This window comes from Triturus cristatus, chromosome 5_2, assembly GCF_964204655.1.
Source record: "Triturus cristatus chromosome 5_2, aTriCri1.1, whole genome shotgun sequence".
NCBI lineage: Eukaryota > Metazoa > Chordata > Amphibia > Caudata > Salamandridae > Triturus > Triturus cristatus.
This window is the reverse complement of record NC_140588.1, coordinates 887,544,543-887,568,688: the sequence shown is the minus strand read 5'-3', so window position 1 is coordinate 887,568,688 and position 24,146 is coordinate 887,544,543. Positions and strand designations below refer to the sequence as shown.

At 42.7% G+C, this 24,146-nt stretch overlaps 1 protein-coding gene across 1 annotated transcript in view; it reads right to left on the bottom strand.

Annotated features, from left to right (window-relative positions):
• LOC146829363 (neuronal PAS domain-containing protein 2-like) overlaps positions 1-24,146 on the bottom strand; it is a 498,088-nt gene that overhangs the window by 115,988 nt on the left and 357,954 nt on the right. The window contains exons 2-8 of the mRNA XM_085608028.1: positions 23,905-23,961; positions 18,651-18,805; positions 17,097-17,188; positions 16,207-16,296; positions 10,111-10,231; positions 5,496-5,609; positions 4,395-4,513 (exon numbers count right to left, since the gene is read on the bottom strand). Coding sequence (XP_085464154.1) covers positions 4,395-4,513; positions 5,496-5,609; positions 10,111-10,231; positions 16,207-16,296; positions 17,097-17,188; positions 18,651-18,805; positions 23,905-23,961 — 748 coding nt within the window. The remainder of the gene's footprint in view (positions 1-4,394; positions 4,514-5,495; positions 5,610-10,110; positions 10,232-16,206; positions 16,297-17,096; positions 17,189-18,650; positions 18,806-23,904; positions 23,962-24,146) is intronic.

Here is a 24,146-nt window from a genome sequence, read left to right as displayed (position 1 = left end):
GAATGGGAGGAGGACTGTAGGGACCGGGGGATAATGCCTTATTACTTACCGGTAACCTTCATTACTCCTGGTCCTGTTGTCCTGGTCTCATTCCTTACCCTACTCCCTCCCTCCCGGATGGGCGGTCTTCCTGTTGGTGGCTTGGTAGTTCAGATAGAATGCTGGGTAGTTACTTCTTATGTACTCCCAGGGGCAGGGGGTGGGATTAGGTGTCCCAGCATTCCCCTGTTCTTTTTTTATGTTGTGGAGATGGTCATCTCCAACAACCGGACCAGGAGTAATGAAGATTACCGGTAAGTAACAGGGCCTTACCATCTGCATTTGAATGGTGTGTGAGATGGAAAGTCCTGATGAGTGTTTGAGGAATAGTATCCGAATAGTAAAGAAGAGATCAAAACAGTGTGGTGGACCCTGACTTTTATCGAGCTTGTCACTGTGAGATGCCCGAAAAAGGATCCCTAGATTAATTTATAATGTATTTCTACAAGAAATATTAAGATCAGTTGATGATGCACAGAGGGTTGATCTACAGCCTTCCATGGGCCAAGCAAATAATAGGTGAAGAGACGTTGTGTTCCACAAGAGACCATCCCGCACTGACAATGCCTCGGGTCTTTCTGTTCAGCAAGTGATGGAGACTTTAGTGCTGTGTGTGTAGCTCTGTCAGTGCTTTTCAATGAGTTGGATGGAAATTTTCTTAAGCCTGTTGACTGTATTTATGTTATTCTGTGCTTTGGAGGTCATTTGGATGACGAGTAAAGATTATCGAAACGAGTTTGATGCCAGTGCTCGGCACAGAACGTCAGGATATTCCTTTACCAAGGGCTGCCATGACCAGAGGCCCTCTCCATGCCTCGACAGAGGCATCTGTAGAAGGGAGTCCTCAGCTCTGTCGTTCACACGGGGGCATTGCCCACACATGGGGAAGACTGGCAGATGCAACCACGCATGGCTTGCTGAGCACCGCTGCACACTGAAGCTTTGTGCCCCTGCACTCTCACAAAGCACAGATTTTCAGGTCAGGGTCTGTAAGGGGTACTCGCCTTTCCGGAGTGCACCTGGGACTGACCCCTGGAATCGCTCTACATCTGTTAAGTATCCCAGCGTGCCCAGTCCCCTTTCCCAGTGCACAATAATTCTGTACATGGCATCATAATGATTTGGGATGGACTCTATTCTGTAATGTGAGATGTCAATGCGGTGATGCACAGTAATGAGGCTTTTTTTTACAAGAGAGTATGCAAAGGTCATTTTATTTAGGGATTACTTAATCCGTGTGTGATAAGTGATTTTTGGTGCCAGTGAGTTTCACTCTTCTCTCCAGGATGCTACTTTGGCAATTAAAGGCAGACTCTCATGTATTCATTGGACGGATGTACTGCCTACTAGCAGAAAGCAACCAACTTCTCAGATTGCATTGAATCATTCATGAAGCCAGCCCATAAAATCCATGCCAACATAATTTCATTCCGATGAACATCTTTGTAAGATATTGACAGGTTCTTCTTGTAGCTACTTTTGTTTTTCTGCAAATATTTTGTCCAGCATTTGATTTAACAGTGGACATTGGGGCCCTCCGTTTTTGTTGCGCAGTGTTCTAGTCAAAGTTGACTGAAGTTACACCTTCTCCTTAACTGGGGCTGGTTTATTGAAAGTTACAGCCACCTTGCATGTAGATCATGGGGATCATGTGTTTAGTAACCAAGTCATTTTGACATTAGGTGACTATAGAAGGCCATATGTCAAGGAAGGAGAATGTTTTGAAACTTTAGAAGTAAAATAGGAGACAAAGAGAGGAATCTTCTCTTGTTTTTCTATTAAACCTGAGAGAAATACACCTTTTCCTTACTCTACCTACATGTTTCAATTTGTACCTTCAGTACAAAAGCATTTCCAGGGGATGTATAGTGTATACTGCGCAGCTTATATGGTGACAATGTGCTCATGAGATTTATATGTTGCATAGTAACGTCTGATGATAGTACAGAGACCGCACCTTGCACCTTCCAGATAACATTAATGCATGTTTTTTTCCCTACAAAGGCCTCAATCTCAGTGATGACGTAAATTGCCTGTGCCTTGTCAACACCGGACTGCAGCTGTCTAAAGCAACATGCTCTGGCTTGGCCTTCACTCCAGCAGCCCTGGCAATGCTCTGCAGCAACATCAATTCATGCAGCCCAACAAGGCACAATGCAGACTCACATAATGCATGAGAGTTTCAAAGCCGCAGACCCGCCACGGCAAAAAATGGTTCATCATAGATGGCTGTAAGTCTCCTTTTCCAAATGCAGCAGGTCTCACCACTGCTCAAAATGTCTTTCCACTACCCTGGCAACCTTGAAAGCTGGAGTGACATCACCCAACTTTCCTTCATAACCAAAATCATTCAGAACATGTTTACAACTCATCCTCTAAGCACTCAACATCAGGCTTCTAGGTGCTATTTGCCCACTCTACTTCATGTGACGTCCACTATAGAGCTTAACTTTATGCAACTACACCTGGGCTCCAGTAAAGTACATGCTCGGTAACATATGCATTGCTGGTTCCTCTCTCAGCAGCCCACGAGGCTCTGCCCTCAAGGTGCTCGCCACTAATCAATACCTGGAAACACACTCTCGCTATTTACCAATGTGCTGATGACGCTTGACTCTACATCACCATCTAAACCGTTGATTCTGCCCATCTTCCCCAAGCCTTCATCCAGCCAGCCATATGGGATGGCTTGGCTTCACCCTGTTTCTGACATGCACTGAGGGCTGAGGCCTGTACTTTTTGGCTGAGTTTGCGTCAGTTTTGCTTTAATGAACGAGTTGAGTTATTTTTACTTTTTTGTTTTTTAATTTTCATCTTTGAGCATGTGTCGTTTTTTACTATTTTTATAACTATGATTGAGCAGCATGCCTTTTCATTGCATTTTTATTGCTAATATCTGCAGCTGCTATCACATCTTACAGAGTTACGTTTTTGATCCTAATGGTGAGCAAAGGCATGTCAAGAAGGCCTTTCACTTGCCACTGTTTCTAAACAGCTGGACAGTGCTGTTTTGGGACAGTAGCAGACTCCTGCCTACTCCTATTTGGCTGCCCAGCTCCCCACACATGGCTCTTCTCCAAAATCAAATGCAGACAAGACAGCATTTGTGATGAGTGACGGACTCTGCTAAAGTAAAATTGCATTTCTGGCCACAGGTATTAACCTAAAAAAAGCGCCAATTTAACTTTGTTTAGGAAGGTAAATCCTTAGCTGCAGGCTAATAAGCGTCCTTAGTCAATGGGACAGCCTAGCTATCGATGGCCAGGTATTTTTTTTATGCAAAACAAATACGTTATAAGACATGTTCCACAAATATAATGCAAACAAGACTGTGGAATCACTTTTAGCACTAGTCAATTAAAGTCAACAGCCTTTCCCCACCCACAGCGGAAGAACAATACTCAAGCTCTCCACAGACACCAGATCACACCACACACGTCCAGGCACTTGTCAAAGATGCATCCACTGAAGAGCCGCAGCCAACCTGCCTCGTGAGCTGAGGGGCAAGTGGCAAGCCCGGCCTACTCACTATAGCTCGAACTCAAAATACCCCTCCCCAGAAAGAAAAAACACACCCCAATTTTTCATTGTCATCGCCTCCAATGTTGGCTCCTGGCACACGTGCCCCATAATATCATACTGAGCAGATAAGTCAGTTTTAACGCATTTTTGCTTCAGGTAATTGATTGGTAAATGTAGATGTTGTAAGTCTGCAAGCTTCCAAGTCACCTAACCGTTGGGGGTGCTTGGCAGTAGGACCCGCAAGAGAAATTAGATCGTGTAGGGACAGAGGAACTGACCAGTCACATCAGATCTCCTGCTCAAACACGAACACGCTGGGTCAATTGCTCCCCAACTGCTGGCCTAGTGGCATAGGCCCGCTATGGCAGAGGGCAAAGTAAAAGTGTACTATTACCCTGGTGTACATAGATATGAAGCTGATTAAATGTGACACGCCTGGGGGGAGGTGGGGCAAGTCTGTGGTGGGTGGGTGAATGTTGAGCAAGAATACAAGGGCTATTGACTGAGAACTCTGTGGACTAACAAAGTGTTATATTGTTTCGCCACTACGCAGGGGGCCACCATGGACGAGAATAGGGAAATCGAAATAGGGACTACCATGCAACAGGAAACAACAGACCACTATGCAAAGAATTTAGTTTTTATTACAAGTGCAATCAGATGCCTTTTGTATTATATGATTGTTTTAATACCCAATAAAATTTGTTTAAAATGAAATCAAAGATCAGATCTCCTGCTCAAAGCTGTGCACTCCAAGCCAAAAACAAACCAGAGCAAGCAATTGCATCTTTTACTGAATGACATTCGCATGCACGCAGGTTGTTTCTACCCACCTTTAAAAACTGTGGCGTTACAAGCCGAACAGTGGCTACAAGGCAAATTTGCTCCTCAGTGGCCGACCTGAATGCCCTTGCAATTGCAGACTCGAAGCCATTACATGAGGGTGTAGGCACTAGAAAGGAAAAACACAAGAAGTCATGATCATCGGTGTCACAAGCTTTGATTGGTTTCTGCGTTTGAAAAGATAAACGTAGGATGACAGTATAGGAACTGTGTTCCTCGTCCACACAAACGTTTCATGACATTAAGGTGTGCTAAGCAAATGTCAGCATGGTTTCTTTCAATCTCAGACCCAGGGTGCCCTGCTCTGTTTACTTGGCAAGAGACACCAGCAGACATCAATTTATAGGAACGAAGCAGAAGGCTTGAGGTGAGTGGAATATAAGAAAGCGTGCAGGAACTCAAGATTGACTCCTTTACTGCCGGGCTCTCAAGGCCTCAACAATCTTATCACTTAGATGCTAGATTGGACAGGCTTGTGCTGCAAGTCCATCCATTTGTACTGCGCACTACGCCCTCCAGGATCCCTTTCTCAATTTTCTCACCTACGTTTTCCCACCGGGGTCTTATTATTTTCTCCCATACTTCCACAGACCGACTCCCTTCGAGGGTCGAGTCAGGCGGGGTTGTTATATGCCTGCATGCCTGTTTCCCTATGCTGGTGCACCTCCACCGCAGTAGGGTTCCCCGCTTGTGGACTGTCTGATTGTTTTCTCTTCTTTTCTGTGATGCTGGATAAGAATGATGTTGTAATAAGTACATTTCTCTGGTTATTTTAAACCGCTGCAATGGCCTATTAGAAGAGGAGTTGAAGTTACGATACCAGTTGATTCCGTGCACAACCACCACTGCGTAACGCCTGGTGATACTCGGTGCATACTCCAGGGTAGCGGTAATAATGCATTTAAAATGGGCACGAATACAAACTCCAAGCATGTGGCTTTGGTGACAATCATGACACATTTGCAAGCTCAGGATTTCGTTTCCCCGATTATAGGATATTTTTCCACTGATGGGTACGAAAAATATAATTTCTGCAGCATCATGCACTTTCAGATACAGTCACAATATAGATTAAACAATTCAAAGCTTACCGTGTGTAAAGAACTTAAAATCCACTACGAACTTGACATATTCATAGGTTGGTGGCTCGTTGGGATCCAGGCTTCCTCTTGCTAAATGGCAACAGAACTCAATTTGTTTTTCAGCTGAAAAAAAGGACAATTACATTGTATCAATGTTATGAAATGGATCTGTTTTGCTCCTGTGTCCTGTGGATAACGTAGTATTCCTGCGTCAATACCTACGTAGTCTTCCTGCGTCAAAACCTTAGCTCGTGCGTTCCAGTCAAAGTCTAAGGACCTTTGACCCTATACGCCAAACGTTGGGTGTGAAACAGTCTGTGATTTTAGTCACAGACTGCTTTGGAACCCGACTTTCATTTTGCATAGCGAGGGGTGCACTTCTCTGTGACATTGCAAAACTGCCATTCTGTAGGATTAGCAGAACCCCAATATTATATTTTTTAGGCGAATTCTGTTTGCAAATCCCATCGAACGGGTGCGAGGGAAAGAAAGGAGGCCTGCGAGGCGCACCTCACCCTCCATTTACGTTTGCAGAAAGAGCCTACAATTTTTAAATTATACCAGCATCTGTTTCTCAAAGGCACAGGAGTGGCAATAAAAACTTGAAATAGGCATTCTGAGAATAGCCTTGGGAATAGCAAGCTGCCTGCTCCCACTACAACACGAAAAGGGAAAGATGTCTCTCAGGGTCAGCTTCCCCTTTGCAAAGGGTGTCAGCATCCAACCAGCTTGCAATATCGATTGTGGACACAACCAATTGACACATGGAACTGCGATATGGAAGAAGGAGAGGAAAATCCCTTTCTGCCCCCAGTAAGACTCAAAGTGCACATTTCGAGTCAGAAAGACTTTTCCGACTCATAACATGTCTTTGGTAATCTTGCGGTTTTGTGGTCCAAAAGCCTGGGATTTCGCAGACCGCAGGCTTTGTGACCACAACACCACTTGATACACCGGCCCCGACTTCCTACAAAAGCCTTTCAGCTCTCCAAGTGTAGGCAGATGATTTTTATTCACCAAATTCACAAGCTTCCCTAGTGTACAGGGCAATGTTGTTTGACCCAACACATTATGTGTAGATTGTCTGAACTGAATAAAATACACAAAACTAAGCTTGAGGTTACTTTGTTTGTATGAGTCATGGGTGTATATTAATTTTTTTAAATTCCATTTGAGATATTTCACCCTTCTTTAAAAGGGTTGCTGATATCAATTCATCAATGTTTAGTTAAAAGTTGGAAAACAACACATTCTACATTTCTGCTTTAAATTAGTACAAGTTTCCCACATAGGGGGTATATACGATACATACTACAAATACAATATACACTATATGTATGAGGGATTAATGTGGTGGATTTGCCGAATTGATTATGCCAACAATATTTTCTATTTTTGCCACAGCGAGAGGATTTTTCAGTGCGGAAAAAGCCTTCCCTAATTGTCCATGAAATATGGGAGGATTTCTCTGCATTTTCGACTTTGAAGGCACAATTATCCCTTTATGTGCATTTCAAGGGTGGTTTGTGATGCGAACTTTGTTCGTGAATATGTGCAGATTTATAGGTTTATTATAAATTATCCTTGAGGAAAAAACATATTCATCAAAAAAGGTTGCCGTTTTCGTGAGTCGCGCTCGCAGGGTGAAAAGCCTAGTCCCACTGAAAGGCATCTTGTGAGGTGACGTGTGCCTCCGGCTCCAGCCGACGCGTTTCGGGATTTCCCCTTCTTCAGGGGATTTACCGCAATCAAGAGGCAGACAAGGACCATGAATATGTGTTCCTGCCTGGGCCACGAGCCGCACCGCCACAAGATCCTGGTGGGTCTGCAGCTGTTTATTGGGACAGTAATTGCGGAGCAAGGTGAAGCTGTCACTGGTGGGTGTGTGGTGGCACGATTGTTGCCCTTTTAATATATTTTTTTAACATTGACAATCACGGGGCAGTAACCTATTGGGAAGAACTTCAGGTCCCATGATTCCAAGCGTGTTCTACTCATCTGAGCGCTATCCAGTTAAAATCAACCAATAAGAGGGAGTAACCTTTGGTCCTTGTCTGCCACTTGATTGCGGTAAAGCCCATGAAGAAGGGGAAATCCCGAAAGGCGTCGGCTGGAGCCGGAGGCACACGTCACCTCACATGATGCCTTTCAGTGGGACTATGCTTTTCACCCTGCGAGTGCGACTCACGAAAACGGCAACCTTTTTTGATGAATATGTGTCTCTGCCTGGGCCACGAGCCGCACCGCCACAAGATCCTGGTGGGTCTGCAGCTGTTTATTGGGACAGTAATTGCGGAGCAAGGTGAAGCTGTCACTGGTGGGTGTGTGGTGGCAAGATTGTTGCCCTTTTAATATATTTTTTTGAACATTGACAATCACGGGGCAGTAACCTATTGGGAAGGACTTCAGGTCCGATGATTCCAAGCGTGTTTTACTCATCTGAGCGCTATCCAGTTAAAATCAACCAATAAAAGAGGGAGTAACCTTTGGTCCTTGTCTGCCTCTTGATTGCGGTAAAGCCCATGAAGAAGGGGAAATCCCGAAACGCGTCGGCTGGAGCCGGAGGCACACGTCACCTCACAAGATGCCTTTCAGTGGGACTATGATTTTCACCCTGCGAGTGCGACTTACGAAAATGGCAACCTTTTTTGATATTTATATATGTATATATATATATATATTATATATTTGTATATATAATATGCATTTATTCTCCACACATACACGCTTGCTGCTGCAGCCCCCAGTGGATGCTCACATTGTATACAAACGATTCATAAAGTTCCGATGGGCAGTAAGCAGATGTTTTTTGGTGATCAAGGCTTGTTTGCCGATGCGCATCTGTTTACTGCTCTAACGAAGTAATGTTTGAAACCCGTTAGAGTGCTCACTTCTGTGAATGGAGCCCAATGAAACTTTCAAATACTGGCTAAACTGTATGTTGGTTAAGTCTAAAAAGCAATCATTTTTAATGGACTAACAAAACATAACAAACACTTTTGTGAACCACATCTCCTATTAGTCTTCTGAAGCTGTCACATTGTTAAGACGTTAAACTGACAAAATAATTACTTATAGTTTTTGTCATACCACAGGGAGCTGCATTGACAATTGTCTCCCCTGATGCACAATACGTTAATCATCCTTATCACCAACAAAGCGACCAGAAGGCTTTCAATAACCAGTAGTTGCACTTGCAAAAAGATACACCAGGCACCAGTATTGCTTTCAACAAATCATTTTCCTAAATTAATTAGTTTTTTCCCAGATTAATGCTATATTGATTTTTTGTAATTACTTTAATAATATAAATAAAGTTAGTAGATAATTGATATATACAGATGCAGTTACAGCAGGTTCATGAACTATTAGGGGCATACCCTTATTGTCATGCTGCTGTTAACTTCCATTATAAGTGGAAATCTCACCGTGACAAATAATGTTGGTGCTTTTAGTGACCTGCCAAGTCCAATCTTAATAGTCACATCTGCCATTCTGAAACCCATTGTGTATGTGTGTAGCTATCTATGTGGTATTTGCATCGTGCGAACCAAGCCAAACAGCAGTGGAGCACTGAACAAGGTCTAAGGCAAAGATGCGGTCAGCAAATATTTGGAGGGATAGCAGAATTCTCAGAATGGAAGTGGATTGCTACTGCATTGTAAACTATTTTAAGGCCACCTTCAGATGAGGAGCTTTCCATTCCTACACTCTTCCCTATGTTGTACTCTTGCTACCTCTTCGCCAATCGCTATAAGGTTTGGTTCCTTCCACCTTTGTCACAGACCACTTATCTGCCAGTTCGCCTGGGGAATGACTGTCATTGTGTATCACAGGAGGTTGATGTATGGCGGTCCGACTCCTCCTTTCTCATGGACAGTCCCACTCCCTGTCTCATTTGACAGGTAGATTCTTTCATGTTATACGGTACACTTTTGGGGGGGGGGGGGGGGGGGGGCGGGGCAAGGTTTTTCTTGTCAGCCCTCCATCCCAACTCAATAGCAGTCATTCCTCACATCACCCTTTCCTAGGAGGGATGGGCAAGCATGAAATGATCAAGCAGTGGAGATAGTGGGTAGCTTTATCCTTCAGGCTATTTTTAGTTCTACAATGGGGGAAGAATTACTTGTAACAGTGGGATGGGTTTTTGCCACCGGTGGAGAGTAACTTTTCAATAGTCAGGTCTGATAGCTTAGTGGACTAATGCAGCCATTGTAGGTGCTTGTGTTCGACCTCATGGTCACAGGCTCAAATCCTGATTGTTCCAATCAGCCTTACATCCTTCTGAGGTCGATAAAGTGAGTACCATTGAGTTGGGTAACAAAAACATCTGCTATTCAGCACCAAAATACCCTTGGGTGAACGTGCACTTTACAAATACACAAGTTATGTTAATGGTAAGAAGAGTCTGTAGTCTTGTCCAACAACCTATTTTAGTTTTTCCTTGCATCGAAACTTTTCATGTCAAGGGTTCTTGTCTGCATTTGTTACTGGTTAATTTCCACTTTTATATTCTTGGACTATGATTTATGGGAAATTCTCAGAAAGATGAACTTAACAACACAATCACCATTCTCACCCCTAACAGCCATCCACACGCAAGGACAAGAGTTAGAGTACTTACTGTTGAGGAAGTTCGTGGTAGCGGGGTCAGTACCGAACATATGTGGGGCCAGCAGCTTGTATACTTCACCCTGCTCCCGCTCAGGCAGAAAGTTTAAAATATTTTGGTCCACCAAATCTGACTGGTACAAAAGATTGCTTGTCATGTTCAGTGACATACACACATGTACATTTCAACTTAACTTATAACAGTGTAATCTACAAAAAAATTCAACAGTGACTTTCATACAAAACGATCGCCACATAATGAGCTGACATGTCCTGATTCTGATTAAAATGTCAAGTTGTTGTAAGATAAGAGAACTTTTCACTTCAACATTTATGCAAACATTTTGCTAATTATCTTGGTCTCAATTATTTTGCATCATTAAGTTCAGTTTAGGTGCACAGGAGGCATATTCACAGATCCTGATTCACCCAGCCACGACTGCCTTTATTTGGGGCTTCAGATGGAACTTACAGTATTGTTCTAAGTTAAGAGGTAGGGGTTGGAACCCATAGGGTTACAGGGGGGCACGAGAAAGACTGAAGAAACACATTTTCAGTTTTCGATTTGCCTAGATTTCCATGCATAGTGGTAGGCATTATTGTGAATACCCAAAAGGTCTAGAAATACAGAAATACACACAAATTGAACATTACAACCCAGTATGTGTAGATCTCCCACTTTCTAGCTTTTCTTTGTGAAGCAGGCACAATTGTCTATGATCAGTTTAGAATTGAAAGACACATATATGTGAATACATTTAATAAGAAGGAGCTGTACAAATTTAAAAATACAAATCAAAAAGGTGAACGGTGGTTGAACCTAGAGACAGATTAAAAGAGAGGTGATGGAGGGTCCCACTCTGATGCTAACAATGAAGCAGCACAGTGAATGATCTGACTATAGCAAAATTCATGCGTGTGTGAGAAGTATGCGATTTGGCCATTGACCGCTCTATGGTGGTTTGATGCACCGTTTCCAATGAACAAAGCCCCAGGTAAATAAGTAATCGTGAAGGAGAGAGAAGAACCCAGGGCAACACTCGGGAGAACCCTCGTCATCCCAGAATAGTATTAAGGTTGCAGTGTAAGATATGGTCAATGCTGATTCTCAGTCTAGGAGGTTAGATAAGTTCAGAAACACTTTGCGCCCCTACAGAATGAAGTGTGGAGTCCTGGGTCTGAAGTGTGGAGTCCTGGGTCTGAAGTGAGGAGTCCTGGGTCTTGTTCCACTTGCGCAATCCCTGCGGGCTTGTTTACTTACCACGGTGACGCATGCGCTGTGCTGCAGCCCCAACCTCAAAACATCCACAGTGTAGAGGCTCTGAGGCAAAGTCCTAGCATCCATTCCTTATTACTCATGCACGGAATGAACATAAGGACCACTAAGAGTGGCCAGTGTCCATGTTCAAATGGCTAGAGGGGTAAGCACCTTTTGCTAAGCAGCATGGATGGACTTGTGCAAGCAGTGCATGAACCACAATAATATCTTTGAAGTAAACACGAGAGTTTGTTTGCACTTTACTCTTCTGTTTCACTATTCTGTCAATACTTGATATAGCCACGGTCGTGGAAAAGAAACCCATGGGTGCAGGAAGGAAATTAAATATTACCTGAGCGATTTATAAAAAGAAACATAGTTGCGATGCTTTCGCTTCGCCTGTGTCTAGCAGGGAGAGTTACTTATTTCAATGTCAAGTCTGCATCTACAGTAAATGTTTCTTGTTTCATTTATTCGCCACCAAGTTTGCCACATGTCTGCAGCTGAAATTGCATCAAAGGAGGAGAATTCTATATATCCCCTCCTCATAAAAGGAACTGAACTTTAAATCTGACTTTCCCAGAGGTTAATTATGGGGAATCTGTTGAAGTAGTACAAGCCCTAGGTTTTGTTGTGCTTTTCCCTTCACTGTAGTCGTGACTCTCAATTTGCAAACAACTGCGTTCTGTTTTTAATGGCAATTTAGAGGCCACTGACTTTGAGCGGCAGGATGCCTTAAAGGGTGGCAATACAAAGGCCACCTGGCAGCCTGCTCCATTTCTTTTTTTGTGCCGTCACTAAAGCATCTCTGTGCATGAACTAGATCTTGAGGTCTCTCTTGTTATGTGACATGTACTTTTCACAAATGTCGTGAAACCTTTTGCATCTTACCTCTACACTGGCTTGAATCCCACACCCCATCAATTACACTTGTCTAATTTTCTTCAGGTTTAAGAATATTTTCTTTTTTATCACACCTTTATGTTTTAACTTATATTTTTGGAGACATTTTTTGTTTTTTTAATGCTTTTGTCAGGGTCATAGACACAAAATCCTTAACATTGCCATTAATGTCTTTCTTACTGTTTCAAACTATGAAGTAACACAGTTGTAAGCTTCGCCAACTCTCAAATGAGTAGCTTTTAGGAAAATAACTAAAAATTATTTCAAACAAATTAGAAACATTAAGTGATGTAAAGCAACACCTTCTCAAGTATCATTAATAGTTTTCGAGGAAGGCCTGGTTATGGATATCAAAGTATATGGAGTGATCGATCAATGTATCGTAAACCAGTGTACGTTGTTGAACTCTCTTAATCTGAATGGCCTTTAGACTCTTTGGTGACATCTCTGAAAACAAGCACATTTGTGCTGGTTTCGGCTGAAGTGTCAAACCAAAAAGCGCTGTCCTCGCGTTGTGAGGGGCGTCCCCAACTGTCACTCAATAACTCAATGGTCATAAAGTTAATCACTTCTTGTTGAGCTTTTCTCAATAAACTTTATTGAGTTAATCAATTTTTCTGTAGTGGTATCATTTGTTATTCATTCATAACTGTGATTCCATCCATTTTATAACATGTTACGTTTCACATGTGTCCAATGCAATTTCGGGCAGGTGCCCTTCGTCAGGGTCTTGCGTATAACGCTGTGCTTTAAAGATGTATAGCGTGGTGAAGAATCTAGTAAAACAAAGCTGTGCATAGAATAGTAGTGAAGTAGACGGCGGTTCTCTGGCTGAAGTGTAGCCATTGGAGCAGGGACATGATTGATTTGCATTTAGTAGAGTTGAAACTGAGGTGGCATGATGTGTAAAATAAGGAAGGGCTGCGATGTGGCCCGATTAATTTCCAGTGGCAGAGATTAATTGAAGCATTCCATCCACCAGTATTTTGAATACTTTACTGTGTCGCCCTGAGTGGCTCGGGTATGCCTAGACGTGGGTTCCATGCACACTTTGTCACTGGAACCAGGCTGTACCTGGCTGATGAGCCCTAACTAGGCACAAACGAGTCCTTGGTTGCTTGTGTTCCGGTTGAGGAAGGAGCTGGCTTGGTAGTTCAGAATTTTTGTGGGCCCAACCCTCATATTTCAGCAAAGTTCACTTCAGGCCCCTAGTTCCCAGGTAGAATTGTCTAGCGTTATCGCTCGGGTACCAGTTGACACAGTAGTCTAGGAGGGGATAGTCTGGCCTACCTAATGAATATGATATAGAAATCGGAACATGCTACTTTCACACTCAAGCACTGTAACTCCCGAAGAGACAATGTTTTGGTTATTGGTTTAAGTTAACCTGGAATCTTTTTCTAAGACTTCTAGAATATATATGTAGATTGCTATAAACAATAACAAAATCTGTAGCATCGTGATAGTGGTGACCAACTAGTCTTTGTTTTTTTGTGCCAAATTCTAAGTTCACCATTTTAGTTTTTGGGGGGAAAAATACAACCTGCTTGGATTGAGGTGTTACATGCTTTGTTAATATGTTTTAAAAGTTCCTTAGTCTCATCTGCTAAGCTAAACATTTACATTATATTTCCAGGACTAACTAGACTCCCCACTTTTATCTTAATGCACAACATATTTTCGGGTAGAGTGAAAATCCATCACACACATGCACATTACTAAAAGGCTGGTTGTGTATTGCTGATGAAGATGTACTGCTTCAGTCTGTAACACGAATACACACAATACATGGGGAACAGAGTTCAGTGTTTCGTCTGTGCTCTGCCTCGATCTGTGGAGCACATGGCGGAAGGGGCATCTAAGGCCCTGTATGCATTTCCATGCTTTCATCTATTCTGGTGAGATATCATTGGTAATTAGCTGTCTTTTTTTGGGTGCCATTACCAGGGAGATTTAGAGCCTCATTATGATGGCAGGCAGAAAGCCCCCTCCCGACAGTCAGGATTTCCTAGACTGCATCGGAACCCTTCTGACCGACTCGGTCGGTTTACATTTCGCCGGACGATTACGATGTTTGCGTTCAGAAAGTAAATCGCAAGGTCATTCCGAATTGGTTCCGACTGGCTCTCGAAGTATCCGTGACGGTCGAAACTGCATCATGCACCTCTATAGACAGCGTTTCTGACTGACCGATTACGATGCCATTTCCAACAGCCTTTCCGAGTCAGCTTGTCCGACACAGGCAGGGTTTTCTGCACACACCCCATTTCCCCATAGAGGCCCGTGATATGGCTGGTTGTCGGTCGGAACACGGGCTCCAATAGGAAACAATGGAACTCTGCATCGTAATCGGTCAGTCGGAACCGCCGACCGTGAGTCAGTCGGTTCCTAATCCGAGACGGTGTCGGGCAGAAAGTTTCCGCCCGACATCGTAATGAGGCCCTTAGTAGGGGCCAAGGGGGGGTGTGCCTGTAATGCCATCTTCACTGAAGGAAGGACTCTTTTAAACTAGGTGCTGTGATTCCAACCTGCACTCTAGTTGTGTGCCAGCAAGAGTATGTTCCTCATGGTACTGCCACACTAGAGGAAGGAACCTTCATTATCTAATCCTTCGCTGCTTATTCATCCGCCATCACATGACGTCTGGGCAGGTATATAAATTGCCTACTGATGGCTGATAGAAATATTGTGTAGTATATTTCACAGTCTCTTAGATCAGCATTTGAAAAATATTATTTTTCCAATTTTCCCATTTCGTATCGATGCTATATTTTCTGTCTTCAGTTCTGCCCTATCCTAATCAATAACTCTTCAACAAAATATCCTGCACATGCTAGAAAATAAACTTCTTAAATGCCTGTATCTCTGTGAAAGCTACCAATATTGGATGGCAGGGTCATCCCACCAGCAGAGTTGATTTTAAGCATCACACTGTAACATATCTCATTCTAGAAAAGTTATTGTTATATATTTCCAAAATGAACATGTATTTCTATAAAAAAACACCAACCTAAAGACATTTTAACCATTAGTAATTCGAAACATTCTATTACACTTTTGAATTTTTTGGCTTCTATCCAACTTGAATTAAAAATGTAACACTAGAATTACAAAGGTTATCCAGAAAATGACAACGTAGCAGGGCGCTATCTTTCTTTACAAATTCTGGCACATTATCCCCCACATGCATCAATGGTTTTTGCGATTCCTTAATTGCGATTATTAAGGAATCGCAATTAAGGAATCGCAATTAAAGAATCGCAAAAGCCTATGCATGTCCTACACATTCCTTAATTGCGACTCGCAAATTGTGAGTCGCAATTAAGGAATGGCTTCCCATTCATTCCTATGGGCCCACAGGCCCATAGGAATGAATGGGAATTGCATGCGCAATTTGCGAGTACCCTAGGTCCTCGCAAATTGCGCATGCATTTTCAAGGGTGCCAAAAGGACGCCCTGTTGCACCCCTGAAATTGTAATGTGCATCCATGTTGCGCACATACATGCCCCAAGGGCATGTGTGTGTGCAACATGGGACTTTGAAAAATGCATTTTTCAAAGATATCAAAAATTACCATCACCTTTCAAATGACGGTAATTTGCAATTCTTAATTGCGAAATCGCAATTTTTTTTAACTTTAATGCATTGCATTTAAGGAATCGCAAATTGCGATTCCTTAAATGCAATTGCAATTAAATAATTGCAATTTTGCGATTCCTTAAGAGCGATTTTTGCATTTGGCATGATGCTTGCCAAATGCAAAAATACCAGTCGCAAAGGGACAGATTCTGAGAATCTGCCCGTTTGCGACCGGTTTTCCCTTTGATGCATGTGGGGGTACATGTTTTTTCCAAATTAGGAATGCACAACTTTTGCTAACAAAATAAGTTTCTTGGTATGCAACTTCTGTCACTTTATTTTTCGAGGAAAATGCTGGTATGACTTACCGGTAAATGCCCAAGAAGAGAAGAGATGCTATCCGATACATAAATAATAATTCCATCAGTGGTAAGTGCAATAAGGAAACCGTCAAGTGCCTAATGAAGAGAAACAAATAGTAAGTGCGTGTTCTGCTTTTGAACAAAGTGCCACATTGTAGACATGCGAAGTACAACTTTACTTGATGCATTAAAATAAATCCTGTTTTACAATGAACAGTCAGAGCCTCTTAAAATTGAATGCACAGATGGGGCTAAAGGAGGTTAAACAGAGTATGGCGGATGCCCCCTCCCTCCAACTTAGATAAAGACTCCCAATATTTGTCAAACTCCAAATGACACTCTAATATTTTTTGGGGCATTTTACCCACATTCTCCAACTGCCCCCCAGTAGTATCACTGTCCGTGCATAATATTTTGCATGGCTAACCCTTCTGACTCACTCCTTCCAGGACTTAGTCTTGAAGACAATTCTGGCTAGGTAAGCTGACTTTCCCACATTAGTATGCTGATGTCCGAATAGAAGTTCTATTTTAGATGCAGAAATATATTGTTTTACAGGTGTTAAAAGTTTTTTAGCTTCTAGCTCCAAGTGTCTAAGAAGATCCAGGTCTATTTCTACATCCTCAATGGTCACCACTGAAAGAAGAGAGGCACTCTTTTTGTACACGAAAAGTTGCCATCAATGATAAATTACCGGGAGAACACAATGATAGGAACCTAAACCACATAAAAAATATAAGAGTGAAAAATACATCTTATCCAAATTTGTGGCCAGATATAAGGAAAAATGGTTAGAAAAATACATAAATGAATCACTAGATAAAAAGGTTTTCCCAACTAAGGAATGGCGCAAATGATGTTTTCCTGACTCATTGTGCTTCCTGAATGCTTCTTACCTCCAGCATCAGCTGAGTGAACTCCTCATTGCTAAGAAATGAAGGCTTCCAGTCCTGGCGAATTTCACAGGCTTCGGATTGTGCTGAAATTTCTGGAAGATAAAACAAGCATATATGGTCTTTGTTTTATAGAAAATGCTCTAGACCTGAGAATAAACAAGTATTCCTTGATCATTTTGTTTATTTGTCCAGCTGTCTCAGCTTGAACTTTCAGAGACATACGCATTACATTGTATTGTTATTAAAGTGGCTTCGATAACTAGACACTTTGTGGTGTTTTTCTCTGGCTGCAGATGGGAGGAAGGCTGCCATTAACCCACATGGAGTTTTATTTTATTTATTTATTTTATTTTTATTTTAGAAGTTTTATATAGCGCTAGCTCCACCCCGGGGTATCAGAGCGCTTTACATTTGCATAAAAATTATTTAGGACAAAACAGAGCAAATTGTTAAATAGTGAGGCATTATACATCGAGGAATCAAAGATTCAGTTGAGCTCATACCGATAATAACAGTAAGAGGAGCAAAAGGGTAGGTTCAGTGGATAAAATAGCGCATGGAGGGATAGGGTATGTGAGAAGGCGATGGAGGGGAGAGATTAGGATAGGTTTTAGGTATGGCTTCGCAGTACAACTGTCACCTGACTTTTCATCAATATTATGCTTCGGTTTTTTGATTTCACACAAATGCATATCCATTCCCATTCTATTTTCCTATCCTATGCTTCACATTACCATACAACATTCCTTTAAAGCCAGACCCAATGCCCTTTGCTAATGTTTGTTTATTCAACTATTCCATTTGTTGGAATCTGGCTGTGGGTGCAGTTGTCCAAAGCAAGATTTTGCAACTTTTTCTAATTCAAGTGTGGTTCTGGATCTATTTTCTACTGGCACCTCTTACATATGTACTTAATTTACAGCATGATAGGATAGCAAATAAAACTCTCATTAGGCTAAAATGAACTCCAATATAAACAATATTTCAAACTCTTTGCTGCATTAGAAATCAGGTTGCTCTGTGTAAGTACAAGCACATTATTACTGTTTTCTCTCTTCACAAGTTCAGGCAAATTAAATTTGTTGTTTGTTAGTTGGCAATGGTTTCCCATAGTGAGAACTCTTATGCCCTGGTAATTGGCCCTTAGTAATCTTCCTGTTCTTTATTGTAGGACACACCCGACCAGACACAGTGCCAACCCTGGAAGATGAAAAGATGATCAGCAAGCAAACACTACTTGTGGCTGCATTGGAAAATAACAGACACATTTTCAAAAGAACTGCGCCAGACCAAAGCAAACGTCTGGCAGCGGCAGGAGGGCATTCAGTGGCGGGGGGGATTCTTCCCTATAAAGGCCTCTCATTGTTACTGACTACAAATAATGAAGACTACAAATAATGTCTAGCAGCAGACGTGGAAAGGATCCAGGATAAAAGGGAGAATAAACAGGAGTGAATCGACAGACAATGCGAACGACAGCAGCCTACAGTAGCTTTCAAAAGACGCGGCGAGCGAGGACAATGGGCACGCGCATGAGGTCAGCAGATACGCCACCTTTCTGTTTCTGTAGAAAGTCGATTGTTCGCTGCAGTATTGTGGACTTGTCCATCTTGAGGGGGTGTCCATGCCCCTGGAGCATTGTGCAAAGTTCTTTAATGAGGACATTGAATTGGTCTCTTCTTTTCTTCTCTGATTTGTTTCTTGAAGCCCTGGCAAACACAAAACATAAAGATTAACAAGGTACATCCCCCGCAGATAAAGTTACAGTGGTCCCCCTTATCAATCCAATGTTATTACAGTGGACAACATCCAGGACGTTAACCCTGATAGACACAGCACTCTTTGTAGGAGCTCCTTCAACACCACATATAATCATGTTAATAAAAGGCATTGCTTATGAAAATCTTTTCTTAGTCAAAAATCTGTCCGGTAAGATTACTCCCACATTTGAAACAGATGTCTGACTTTTTAGAAATCTAAACAAGATTCCCCGAGAACTCTAGGAAACCTACAACAGAGATACATTTTGTGGACTGTACCAAAGGATAACATTTGCAAATGCGGAACTTCCAATAGGACGCAAGTTCTGCACGCGTTAACGTGACACGTACATCTTTTCTTCCTCCTGTTGAACTTTTTTTGCCACATGAAGGAACTTCCTTGCTTTACACTCTAATAGCTATAAGGATAAATAGTTCTCCTCTCATTGCCACGATGGAAACATACTTGCTCCTGGATTTGACAGAAACATATGTGCAGGTGCCTCCGCGGCGTTAAACCACTTGTGACAGAAACGTGGATGCCTGCATAATGCCTCCATAAGGCCTGTGAATGCCTGCATAATGCCTGCGTAAGGCCTGCGAATGCCTGCAGAATTACAAGTTTGTGGATGATCACCGACTTCTGCAGTGTGCTCCCTTCGGTAATGACACATTGCCCCATCCCTTACTGGTGAAGATGCCACATGTGTGTAAGTTTCCAAATGTAAAACTCCACAAATCGTAACTCTGTGAATCAATCCTTGAAGTTTACTGTCAGAAAGCATCTTTGTGGAAATGTTTCTACATTGGCACCTAGCTGTTTCCTAACACTGCCCCAGTACTTGCAAATGTGTTTCTTCATCATTTTTTAACACTTAGTGGCAGATTTACGAAGTTCTCGGGCAGTTCAGAGCAGCAATCACTTGGTGATTAGTTTCTCCTAATTCCTAATACTAACCAACATTTCTACAGTGATATTTCACAATGACTCATCATCTGAAACAAAACCCTTTGCTGTGCATATAGGTGTGAGGAAGGCACTACAAAAGGACTGTGTGTAACCACAAGGTAATGCAGTGTGTTTCTCTAATCACTTCTCAGACACATCCGTAGGAATGCAGACTAATATAAGTTGAATAAAAACCCCATGTAGTATAAGTTGCTAACACTAGCCAAACAAAAATCCCACTAACTCATTTGCATTATGCATGCTTCATGCTTTGTGAATAATGGTTCTGAGTGGAACAGTCAACATCCCATGATCAAAGGCTTGGGGAGCAGTGGAGGAGCAAGGTTGCCATGGACCCCAATGCAAGTATGGGAAACTAGCCTCCCAACCCAATGGTTAGGTAATATGAAACAGATATAACTGGGGTGCTCCGGTGGCACAGCTGTAAGAAGCTATGGCCCGCTCCACTAAATCCTTCTCTCCCACGTATACTTGAATATGTCCAACCCCTGCATCTCTTCCTTTCCTCTATATATTGTTAACTTTTAATCTGCCTCAACTCCATTCTCTACTGATGTTTCCATTCTCCACGGTATTTCCCACTTCCCCTCTCTCCTTTATTCCTGCATCTCTTGTCTCTTTCCTTATCGGTTCACTTTCCCCTACTCTTCCCTATTCCTCCTGTGGCTCTACATTCATCCTTGTGTTCCTCGGATTCTCTTCACTCTCGCTTCCTCTGCATCTCGCTACTTTCCATCTTTCACCCATCCTCCCTATTCCCACCTGTATTTTTGTAGTTCGCCCCCTCTCCCTTCTCCACAGATGTTTCCATTCTCCACGGAACCCCTTCTCTCCTTCACTCCGCACCTCTTTTCCCTTTCATACTCCCTCATATGTCCTTTTTATCTGTTCACTTTCCCCTCTTCTTCCTTATTCCTCCTGTGTCTCTACATTCACTCTTGTGTTCCTTGGATTCTCTCTACTCTTGCTTCCTCTGCATTTCGCTACTTTCCATCTCTCATCCGCCCTCCCTATTCCCACCTGTATTTCTGTAGTTCACCCTCTGTCCATTCCCCACAGATGGTTCCATTCCTGCACTGTATCTACCTCTCCCTCGCATTTTTCTCATTCCTCACTCTGCTCTCTTTAATTCCCTCTACTTTTTCTGCCATTGCTTTGCTCTGCCCTACTTTCCCTCATTTTCCCCTGTATTTTGTTACTTTACACGTTTCACTCTCCCCACTCTCTCTTGCATCTCCAGGCTCTTAGTTCCATTATGCATTCTTCCTTGCAACTTTCCTTTTCTCCATATTACTGCTCCCCGTGATCTTCGCCTCCCTTTTACCAATCTGTGCTCTATCTCTTCCTTTTCTGTCCACTTGCTTTCTCTTCTGTATCTCTCTACCATCCTCTTTTTCTTACTTACTACCTGCATCTTTTCATTTGCTCTCTCCTGCATTTCTCTTCTTCCATCCATCTCTATGGCCTCTCTTCTCCATCCTTTCTTCTATCTCTCCACCACCTTCATCCTCTCTCAACTTTCTCTTGCATCTCTCCATTTTCCTGACGCATTTTTCTATTCTTCCCTTTATCATTCTATTCACACCTGTAGCCCTCCACCCTTCCTTGTATGTCCCCTCCTTCCTGACATCTTTCTACCCCTTCATTACCTATCTACTCCACCTGTATCTTCCCATTCTCTCAATTACCTCTTTCCTCTGCCCTTTACCATTTTCCTATGTAGTTTTCCAGTCTCTCTTTCCTTACCACTGGGGCTAGGTACCAGTGCTTAATTTGTAAAATAATAAGTGACAGGGCCCTGACCAGGAAGCCACTGCAGCTTCCACCACCCGTTGCCCTGTCATTGCCAATGACGGTACCAAAACAACTACTAACCATGACAGTTCAGATTATTCCAGGTCCTCAAAGCTAAAGAAATGTCTGGGAAGGCAGGTATTAGTATTTTTTAATGTATATTGTATTCATGAACAAAATTTGTTTTGCTTATCTCTAAATTAGATGGGCAGTGCCACCATGTGGCAGAGTTTCATAAGTGTGGTAATGACAATTAAGTGCTGATGCCGAGAACCGGAATCCACTGGCTCAAATTAAGTACTGCTGGATACCCTGTTCACTCCCGACCTTTGCGCCTTAATTTGAATCCAGAGAAAGGCCACAAGCAAGGACTTTGCAAAAATAAATCTGTAGCCTTTTAAGTAGACTGCAGCTGGTGCAGGTCATGCTGGGCCCTCCATACTCGCTCGGTCCTAGAGCCACTACACTGACTGCACTACTTATAGCTATGACATCCTGTCAGAGGATGGAATGTCAGAACACACGCTACCAACCATATGACGAACCTGTGCACTGTCCTGTGTGGCCTGGTTGGGATTTGAACACTCTTGTGGTGCCGCCTTGGCTACAGTATGTGCCCTGATGGGATAGTGGCTGAGCTGCTTGTCTCTGTAAGAAGACCCTCGAATAGGGCTTTTGAGGACTTTTTGAGGGCTGGAAGTACACTAGCTATCAACCACATAGACAACTCAACTGCAGTTTGTGAATGCAGTCATGGGGCACCAAAATAAGCCCAAAATGCTGATGTGTAAAGTGTGATATTAAACCAATAAATAAATATGTGAATAAATTAAGCATGTGGATGTACACATTCTTACAATATGACGTTTTGCCATTAGCAGGTATGATTTATAGTTGAAAGAAGACTTATCAATTGTTTGCATATTACTTGACGGCATATATGAACTTGGACCATACACAGGGGGGACCCTGTATGAAACTGAAGAGCAGCACAATATTCAAGTCAAGCTGAATGAGCTTGTTCACTAGCTACAAATATAGGATTATCTCTTAGATATATAATGGTGACCCAAAACATGCTCCATTTTCATAAGACATATTGTGACTACTCACATCAACACAAGCTCAAGTGTTTGTATTTGTGGGTCACTGTGCTTGGTTCTTAAAAGAAGTCAGAAAATCCCAACCACGCAATGGCTTTTGTAAAGTTCCGTCTTTTCCTTAATATACGTAAACCCTTGGAGCATACCATGGACAACTACATTTTATGAAAGTATTTTGACATATGTCAGTTTGTCCAATCCTACATGAGCAGGATTAGGGCAGGGGTGTCCAAAAACAGGTCATGGAAAGTCAGGACTTATCTATAACAAGGTCGGGTCAATTCCAGATGTGAGCATGAACCCTAGCTATATTAATGCACTCCATTCAGATTCATTCTATGTAATTGTAGCTTATATATAATAGCCTGAATACCTAGAAGGAAACAAGTCCTCCTGCACCAGCATCAACACCCATGGATTATGCTTACTGCCAAAATCTACTTTCCTTTTTGACACTCTTTGTCTCTAATCATCCCTCGTCCTCCTTTCGTCTTTGGTTGTTTGTCCAACTGTATTTCTCATCATGTTCTCATCATGAGAAACATGTTCCTCACAATGTGAATTTGTAAACTATAAACATATGTGGCCTAATTATGATGTCAGACGGGCCACCACCTACAGACAGAACATCGGTCTGACCACTACATTACAATGCAGGCGGTCGGGGGGAAAGACCGCTGCCTCCGACAAGATCATCTGATCCCTATGGGGAGGGGGTCGGAATCGTACTCCTGCCAAGAGACGGTGCCGAGGTGGGCACCGCTGTCGGGATTACAATGCCCCTTTCTAACAGCCTTGCCATGGCGGTCCGACCACCATGACAAGGCTGTCGGAAAGGGGCTTTAGGGGAAAGCAAACAGGGCCCCCGTCCCTCGTGGGCCACTGCAAAGCACATGTAGTGCCCCATGCACATCCATGCATAGATGTGCACAAAGTGCTCATTTACAATGTGGCTTCTGCTGCGGACCTTTTCCTGGACCACAGCACAAGCCGCAGTCTAAATGAGCACTCTCTGACCACCATTACTGTGGTCATATGGTAATTGGGTGGTCCGACCACCGACTGCTTGTCAGGCGGTCTCCTGACCGCCCCAACAGTGGACGGTGGTCGACCACCCAGTATCGTAATCAGGCCCTTAGTTTTGCACATTGACTTGGTTGGGACACAGGGAGTAAACATACCTCTTTGCCTTGTCCCTGTCATCTTCATCCATCAGCTCGTTTGCAAAACACAGAGAACTAAAATAGAAACAGAAAATAAATATATATTTTAGTCTTAAAACACAATATGACTGGGCTTTAGATTAAAGGCACACATCAGGTTCTTTACTGAGCACTGTAATAAATCCAGCACATGCTACATTCTATGCATGATGCGCTGATACCGGCCCATACTGCAGTACATTCAGAGATCTGTCGTGCAT